Genomic DNA, 8,893 nt, shown 5'->3' with positions numbered 1-8,893 from the left:
AACGCGTATGCTTGGACAGCGTCTCCTTTTTGTGTGGTAAAGACTGCTCGGGCCCCTTCAATACACGTAGGGACTGGCTGGTGTAGCGGCGCTGACGAGATCCGGCTGCCAGACAGACTCTGATAGCTGAACTCGGAGACTCGTCACGGCTCCTGGAAGCTGGAATCTCGTGAGAAGGGGTGAGAGCACTCTTTACCACACAAAAAGGAGACGCTGTCCAAGCATACGCGTTGTCATATGAAGTCCTTTTTCCGGTCCGGGTGACGGTTTGTTCTTTGGAAGTTTTGTGTGGCTTACCATGCTTGCGCGGCCCAAGGCTGGACATTTGACAAGCGTCTTCTCACTTTCTCACAATGTCTACTTCCCGGGGCGCCAGAGGGGACTCTGTTTCCATGGAGCAGAAACCGGCCTGGTAATAGTCCCCGCGGGAACAGCAACGGTCGCACCTACAATCGATAGCACAGGAACAAAGGAAGACAAGGTCTAAGCTTCGACTGAGCAAATCGAGAAGCAGACTCTGTCATAGAATGAAGATTTCGTAAACCCTGCCCTTCGTACCATCCTTGCCGGCTGTACAAGAAACCCCTCCTCCCCTGTGAAAAGTTGCATGTGTACGGCTTTCAAGTAATCTTCTCCCGCAATCGTTTCCAGCCAACATGGCGTCGCGTACGACTGGTGAGGGAGAGTTCTCAAAATAGGCTGAGAAGCTGGTCTGTGCCTGTCGCCTTTTTCTCAGTTTTCTGGAGGAGAAAACCGAGTAGTGGTCTCTCTCCCCACCAGCGAGGCACCGTTGCTCTCCGGTTAAGGCCGTTCTTCCATCGTTTCTCCGGTTCTTCCATCATTTCTTCTCTGTTCTGCTGCTTTTTCCGTTCTCTTTGAACTCGTTTTGCTTTTCATTCTATGCGAAATGCAATTGTTTCTCCCGAGGAAATCATTTTCAGCTTGTAGACCATTTCCCTCGGTTCTTCCAAGGCGACTAAGGACTTCCTCGGCTTGTGTTCTGCTGTTCGTGCACGGACTGAACTGAAGCGGTATCTCGTTTTCCCCACCTCTATATTCCCTTTGTCTCTTGCGAGTACAGTCTAGGGAGGTGTTTTCGTTAGGGTCTGCCTTCGTGTTCTTGATCTTCACGATACTAACCTCCCAGCAACTGCTCGCCGTGAGCTTCTTGAAGGAGAACGACATCCGTGATGTTCTGCTTGTTCACCACCTACATTCCTTCTGTTTCTCTCGAAAATACATGAAGAGCTCTGTTCTACCGTCTTGAAGCTTGGTTTGAGAGCTCTCGAGTACTCGCTAGTCTCCCACTACTATCCTTCCCTCTTCGCCACCGTCCGTACGTCGTCCGGCCGCCCGTTCGGTTCTTTGTTTCTTCTTGCGGTGCCATTAAAATTGTCTTACTTTTATGCCCGAAATACCTGGCCTTACTTTTCTAAGACTAGTCATTCGCTGCTTTTTCGAAAAGGCAAACTAAACTTCATTATTAAGAACCTGCAACCAACTGTATGCCTATTTCTATCGCGCAACTCTCGCTAGTCAGTCTCCATCCTCCTTATCCTGCCTGCTTGTGTTTGTATTCATTCATCTGCCGTGAAAGCCTGAGCTCGATACGGGGCCGATAGCGACTCGTGTCAGCGTGGCATCTCGCAGATTGGACCAGAGAGAGATAGATATCATTGGAGCATCTCTGCTCTACTGCGGCTCTCTTCCTGATCTTCCATTCAAGTTGTGTATCTCTCTATCTGGCTGTCCTTTCTTCACTTTCTCTTCTTTTCTCTCGTCTCCTCGTTCAATTAGCTCTCAGCCTTCATTCTCGACCTCGTGAGTGTCATCTCTCATTCGGTGCTCATCCGTTTTTCTTTGGTATAGTTGTCCTTGCATTTGCGTGTATCTTTCTTTTCCCTTTCTTTGTTTTAACCAACGTCCATATTGCAGTTGAAGTCATTTCATTTGTTTCAAACCACTCTAGCTTTTGTCTGCTTGTTTTTCAACTTCTCTCTTCAACGAGATGAGCAGCAGAATGGCATCTCCAGGAGGAGGAGATCCATCCTCATCATCGTCTTTGGGTGTCATGACACCTGTTGCCTTTCCACCCCCTCGAACTTCACTTTTTTCTCGAAATGGAGAAGTGTCTTCATCTTCAACACCTTCCTCTCAATCCAATGGGAACGGGAAACGTACTAATAGCAACAATAATAGTAAGAAGACAAGCATGTCTCCATTACCCCCAACATCTTCTTCTCCTGTAGGAAGCCATGCTATGTCTCCTCGGGTGTTGTCTCCTGTGACACCTCCACCACCGGAGCCCTCCTCATCTTCTTCATCTTCTTCCTCTTCTCTTCCCCCTTCTAAAGGAGATTCAGATTCTCATCATCTCAACAGCAACTCTTCTCTCCCACCGCCACCTCCCTCCTCGTTCCTTGGAACTTCACCCTCTTCTCCTTCACGTGCCAAAGGAGGCCGTAATAAGAAACAACGGGACGTCTCAGGTCAAAAGACTTTGACCTTAGGCATGATCGCAACGACCTCTCCAGGTGTAGGAGGAGGGAATGGATTAGGTCTAGGAGGTGGGGGGCTAAGGGGGAGATTAACAGGTCTACCATCCTCCTCTTCATCTTCTTCATCTTCTTCTCAGAACGGCAGTAGTCATAATAGTAGCAGTACTCTAACGACTACTACTCCTACCCCTGGATCAACTACGAAGACGGGCACAGGGAAATCGAAGCTCTATGGAGGATTGCATGCAGCTGCTTTTCCACCTCTATCTGCGGCGACAGGACCTGGTCCTAAAGAAACCACGGAGTCGGAGCTCATAGGAGGCCTGCCTAGTCTCTGGGAAGTTTATTGTACCCCGGATACCAAGGTACCTTATTTCTATAACGCTATATCAAAGCATGTCCAGTGGCACGTCCCTGTCCCACCGAAGGAATATGTCGATCAGCTCGGTCCTATCAACATCCCTGAAGTCGGGCCGATAGGTAAGCAGGGGGAAAAGAGGGGATCGTTTCGAGTCTTGTTTGGTTTCAACATTATAGATGTAGCGTCTTCCTTGCACGTGAACGTCATACAGATCTATGTTTGATGCATGTGCCGGTATACTATGATAGGGTAGGGAGATGCATGTCATACAAATCCTACTATGGATACGATGTACAGATAGACAGATTAAAGATATATAGATATGGCGGCGAAGGGGTGGTGAAGAGAACCTGAGCGTTTATTTATGTCTGGACCTCTTGGTAGTCGAGCAGGTACGCTAATTGCACCTAGATGGTTTTCTGGAGGTGTTGTGCATCGGTCTTTTAAGGTTGTGTATTTCTTTTTCTAGTTGGTTTGATGTGAAACATACATACATACATATTCATACATACATATATACATACATACATAGTCATACATAGATACATACATACACAGTGGTTTCACCAGGCATTTGTATACCCTAACGGTTGCTTTGCTTCTGTATTTCAACAGAATTAGGCTCTCACAAGGGTGGTGTTCTTCCCTATCACTGCTTTAGTCTCGGGTGACATGTATATATATAAACATGTGTATAGGAGACCAGCCGGGCATCCATGTGTGTGTATATGTCAGTAGAGCCGTGTCCGCTTGCTTCCGTAGGAGGGGTATAGATCCAGTGTGATTGAATGTGCGACATGCCAATCTCCTTTTAGCTTCTTCTTAGTTCGGATGTATTTCAATCCTTCGGAGGGGTCTTTACTTGTTGGCACTCTAATACAACCGACGTCATTCTGTCGAAAGCATGCAGTGGTCCTTGGTAATACTTCGAAACAAGATGTGTGACTGGCTCACCTACCTACATCTTCAAGGCAGGAAGGACAAGGATAAAATGCTTCAAGCTGTTCTTCTTCCGACTCTCTGTGACTATACATACGCATATACCACCGCTGTATATACAGAATTACAGTTTCAGTTAGGTCCGTTTTTTCATGCCTCTCAATCAAGCCGACTACATCGCCACTAGTTTTTCATATTCTTTCTCTAGCACTAGAAGTCTTCAAGATAGACATATGAAGAGAGTTCGTCTTTATATTTCCAGCGTATGGCTTTGTACATAATATTATACAGAAGGATCTACCCGTGGAGAAGAAACTTCGGTAGTATGGAGTTGTTCTTATCTCTCTTCTTTCCTTTCTATCTGTCTGTTTATGTATCTCTCGGTGCTGTGTATGTTTTAGCTCCTCTCCGTTCAGCAGGAAACCCCGGAGGAAAGCAGGGAGGGAGTAGCAATAGTAATAATATTCTCTATGGGCCTCTTGGGAGTAATCTCTTTGTCTTTCATATTCCTACGGAATGGACTGAGCCTGTCTTGTTCCGACACTTCGCGCCCTTCGGCAATGTCGTCTCTTGCAAGATTCAAACCAATACGCAAACAGGAAGGCGCAGTGGTAGGTCCTTATCTCTCTGGATTTACAAATGCACATATATTTCTCTATTCTTATGTGTGGGGTGTATGACGATATGTATGGGTGTTCGTGTATTTGAATACTCGTACAGATAGATAGACAGATGGGTCTCTTTGTGAAGGTTCTTCAGTAGACTCCCGTGCGGTGTAGCTGTGTGTGTATGCAGGAGATGTAGTGATGAGTTGGGTGTAGGTGTGTGTGCCTTGTGTTGTGGTATCCAGCATGCGCTACGGTACCTGCTATATAGTATATGGATATATTCACATGGATAGTTGCAGTCGCCTTTCCAGCACTTTCTATCGTGTATCTGGAGTTAAGGTAGGCAGCAGTAGTAGTCCTGTAGAAGCGTAATCTTACCTAGTATCTCTGGAAGAAAAACTGAGTTAGCTCGATTCTGAGGTGATGCTCTATCTTCAAGTACACGTATTTGCCTACGCATCCTTCGTCCAGCGCGAGCTGTGAATATGAGGTATCTACACCTTACTTTCCTAGGCTCCATCGATCTCTAGGAGATAGATAAATGCGCCAAACGGGGGGACGGGTCTCCCTTCCTCAAGAAAGTCAAGGCTGTTTAGTCGTCTTTGTGTAGGCGTCGTTCCATTACCAAGCACTACAGGAGAAGTCGTCTTTGTTTATAGAAACAGTGTAGTCGGGGGTACTGAAGGAGATGTCTGCCGCGTCGTAGCCTTCCCTAGTTACTCTCTCTCGGAGGTGCTGATTGGGCTTAGCGGTGCTCTATGGAGATGATCGGATGTATATACATCTTCCCTTTTCTTTTTCAATAAAAGCATCTGTCTCCAGGAATACTATATTAGTTGCAGTGGTTTCAAAGACGGTAAGCGCGACATGGTACTTTCGGGGTGTTCTCCTCTGTAGATTTGTGTAAGAGAATGAAATGCAAGCGACAGCGACTGAGAAGTTTCGCTATCCGTAAGGAACGCTGGGGTAATGGACGGATTCGTTCTTCTTGCAAGTACGCGTGATTTTCATATCTTTCATCGGAGTGGTGTGTGTATGTGTGTGTCCTTTCCTTGTGTGGGTTTCTTTATTTTCTTCTGCCTCTCCTCGTCTGCTGGCTGTCTTCCTAGGGTTTGGTTTTGTAAGCTACGACAACCCAGCTAGCGCAATAGCCGCGATCCGGGCTATGAATGGCTATGCTGTATGTGGGAAGTTCCTCAAAGTGCAGTTGAAGAAAGGTGAGGAGCATCTACTTCCTCCCGATTTAGCTAACTCTCAGCAGCAACAATCGAATCAGCAGCATGGACATTCTCAGCATCAGTCTCAGTTGGCTCAGCCAACACCACCTCCTCTTACACCACAGCATGCACTATGAGAAAGGAGAGGCGAGTGTGAGGTGGGAAAAGAAGAAGATCTGTTTTCCTCGGCTCGTGTGACAGGCTCAGTTCGCTCGGTCGTAGTAGTAGTAGTAGGGAGGTGGAGCAGGAGGAATGGGATGGGTGTGACGATGGTGATGGTCGTTTTTGTAAGTCTTCGATTTCGTCTCTGTCTATTGACATAACACCTAGATGAGAGGGAGATGCACTTTTTGCCTATCCCTTTTCTTCTGTTTTCTTCTTCGTCTTCATCTTTGTTGAAAGGCCCCCAGCCTGTCTTTGTGTCTCATAAGCACATGAATGAATCTCCGCCATTCTACATATTTGTGTAGGGTGTAAGGACGGATCTCCCCCCTCCCGTGAAGAGTTGTAGAAAAAAGAATGCTTGCAAGATTGTCGTGATCAATCGATCAATCGGGTATGAGCGAGGACGTTATTCCGGTTCAGAAAAAGAGTGGGTTGAAGGCCTATAGATGATACTACACTCCTCCCCTGCAAGAAGCCTTCATTTGTTCCCCGGATGCTTGGGACGCACTTTCTCTGCGTTGTCGTAGTAAAGGCAAACGACGTAGGCGGCTTTCTTTTCTTCGCTGTGCCTGCGGCTCTTAGAGGAGGTTGTATAGGTGGTGTTGATGTATCTGTGTAACTAGGGCGACCGGACCCAAGGCCTCCACAGTAGCCTCTGTCGCCATCAAAAGCAAGACCGCTGTCTGTACGTTTCAAGAAAGAGAGTGGATATGGTATTCATTGTCTGTTCTTCATTCATTCAAAGGCTTTCTGTTCTCCTTGTTTTACTGTCACTCACAACTTTACAATGTTAACTGTGAGTCTCTCTCATCGATGCTGAAGTCGTCGTTTCGGTGTTGCGGCGTTGTCCGGACGGTTGACGACGGCCGCGGCCTTTTTGTGGACTGAGGAATACCTAGACACGTTCCTCCTGACACCCACGCAGCAAACCGTGCATGCGGAGTACGTGTTGCCTGGGAGGATTGTAGTGGCGATGCCGAGTCACCCACTCCATCTGGGACGAGGAAGGAGAAAGGTCTTCTCACCCCGGCGGGACATGAGGCCAAACAACAGAAAGCAGTTCACTGATGCCGGTGTCGAAATGCGATAGCGTTGGCTAAGCGGAGAGCACTAATGTAGGTTAGAGTCCGCGCCGGAACAGCAGTTCTTTGCCGCCTCACTCAGTTTCTTTCGTGCGAAGCGCGCATAGATTCACGAGCAGTCTCCGGGGGACCCTAGGCGAAAGCGACTCTGCTTTGTCATGGGAAAGTACAGGCGCAAGGGGGGAGCGAAGAAGAATGGGCCGCACCCAGTAACCACTCTAATTGTAGGGTTCCAGGTGAGCGTACACCGGGGTGCTGGCCGATCCTAGCTGTAGGAAACTGATAAAAAAGCTGTCCAAGGTGTCCGAAGCGAACTTGGAAGAAAACACTAGTCCAGAAGAGATCGGGCTTGGCGGTCTTCTTCACACGCAACTCCGAAGAACATTGCGGAACTAGTGAGGGAAATGATGACTGCTGCTTACGCATTAGCACATAGCTGACGGTGGAAGGAAATACTCTGCTCCATTGTGCTGATACTCAGCTAGCGCACCTTCCTCCGCGAGCAATTTTGTCGATCCAGAATACTTAAGTGAAAGGACGACCAAAGTCTGAGACCGTTTGTTGCGCGTTTAGAATTTATGGCACGGTAGAAGTGTCCTGCGTCCTCAGACAGCAGAAGAGAAAAAGACGCGTACGCTGTTAGAGAGCTCGTGCAGCAGTATGCGTTGCTATCACTTGTTTGTCTCCCAGCTCTCCCCACTGACTAACTCCGAAGATCCCCCAATAGTGCCAAAGAGCAGTTCCTGCCGCACGAGCCCCTCCAGCCCCCTTTCGTTCCAGGAATTAGTCCTCCAGCCAAACCACTGGACGACTTGCGAGGTGCAAGAGACATACAAGGCCCCGGAGGGGGGGGGCGCAGCTTTTCATTCGTACACAGATTACACCAGCGCGGGAATGTCACTGAAGTGTCAGTCAAGGCTCATTACGACGACCGCACCCGCACACCGCGCGGTCAACATCGGCTCACTGCTTTGGTACAACCTGTAGCTTCGGCCGCGCTGGCAACTAGCGCTATTGTATTCAAGAGAGCGTCAGCGAAGTGGGACCGAAGCGTGTTCCCGAAGTCAGGCTTATGGTTTCGGTGCCCAGACTAGGTGACATCTCTCAGATGAGTCCTTCGTCACGTTCCGTTCTGCGTCAGGCTGGCTGCTCCACTGAGGTACTGCTTTTTTCCAAGTGCGAAACGTGATGCAAGTCGTAAACGAGGCGCACCAGCTGCCTCTTGAAAGCGTGCAACGTGGTACGTGCTCCCGAGTGCCTGCCCGTGCCAACAAATCACAAGTCTTCTGATAAAACCTAAGGAAACAAAGTGTTTTTCGAACAGACGACAATACAGAGTTAGACCGAGCATCACGGACCGGAAAAGTGTACGCTTAGGAAGACAGTGAGCTCGGGACAGGATAGACCAGCACTGTGTCCGGCCGCACCGAGGCGCGAACAGCACCTCAGCCACCCCCCGATAACGTGCATGGGTTCACAGCTCAACCCTGAAACATGCCAACTAATACTGTTGGAGGCCCGGACCTTGCCCGTTGCCTCTACGAGATAAACAGCGGCGAGCAGACTTCCGTCTTGAGCCTGTCGCGGACGAGATGTACACCACTGTCCCCCGGGTGCGCTTCCCGGTGAGCAGTTAAGCTGGAATGACACTATCTGCTGGGTTGTGCTCAGAAGAGGATATGCAAGATACAGATTGTCAAGGACACTCCCACGGACATTGTCTGATCGATATAGCTGCCACCAACCCCGCCACACAGAAGTGTACTATTCAGCAAGCGATCTTTAGAGAATGGCACGCAGCCTACGGGGCCTGGCAACCAGCACCCGGCAAGGCATGCACCCCCCCCCCCCGGGCAGCACTATGCAGTACAGGATTAGCCAACTCACCAAGCCACACTCCTTGTACCAGCCCTCGAACACAACAGCATTGAACGCAAGAGGCTCTTTGCAAGCACTGCGCAATAAGACGCACCCCAACCTCACGAGAAGGCCTGGTGCCACTGAGTTACTGAGACATGCCATA

The 8,893-nt window shown here is 48.9% G+C and overlaps 2 protein-coding genes across 2 annotated transcripts; one reads left to right on the top strand and one right to left on the bottom strand.

Moving 5' to 3' along the window:
• Positions 1-649: 649 nt before the first annotated feature.
• CSUI_010445 (rna recognition motif-containing protein) lies at positions 650-6,695 on the top strand. The gene is made up of 3 exons (XM_068070549.1): positions 650-2,978; positions 4,200-4,409; positions 5,516-6,695. The coding sequence occupies exons 1-3, from the start codon at positions 2,009-2,011 to the stop codon at positions 5,758-5,760; spliced, it is 1,425 nt and encodes a 474-aa protein (XP_067917476.1). The 5' UTR covers positions 650-2,008; the 3' UTR covers positions 5,761-6,695.
• Positions 6,696-8,194: 1,499 nt separating this feature from the next.
• CSUI_010444 (uncharacterized protein) lies at positions 8,195-8,892 on the bottom strand. Its single transcript, XM_068070548.1, has one exon. It carries the CDS (start codon positions 8,338-8,340, stop codon positions 8,221-8,223), a length of 120 nt encoding a protein of 39 aa, XP_067917475.1. The 5' UTR covers positions 8,341-8,892; the 3' UTR covers positions 8,195-8,220.
• Position 8,893: the final 1 nt, after the last annotated feature.

Source organism: Cystoisospora suis, assembly GCF_002600585.1.
Source record: "Cystoisospora suis strain Wien I chromosome Unknown contig_7443, whole genome shotgun sequence".
Classification (NCBI taxonomy): domain Eukaryota; phylum Apicomplexa; class Conoidasida; order Eucoccidiorida; family Sarcocystidae; genus Cystoisospora; species Cystoisospora suis.
Note: the sequence above shows the minus strand (reverse complement) of the source record. Positions and strands in the feature narration are given on the sequence as shown.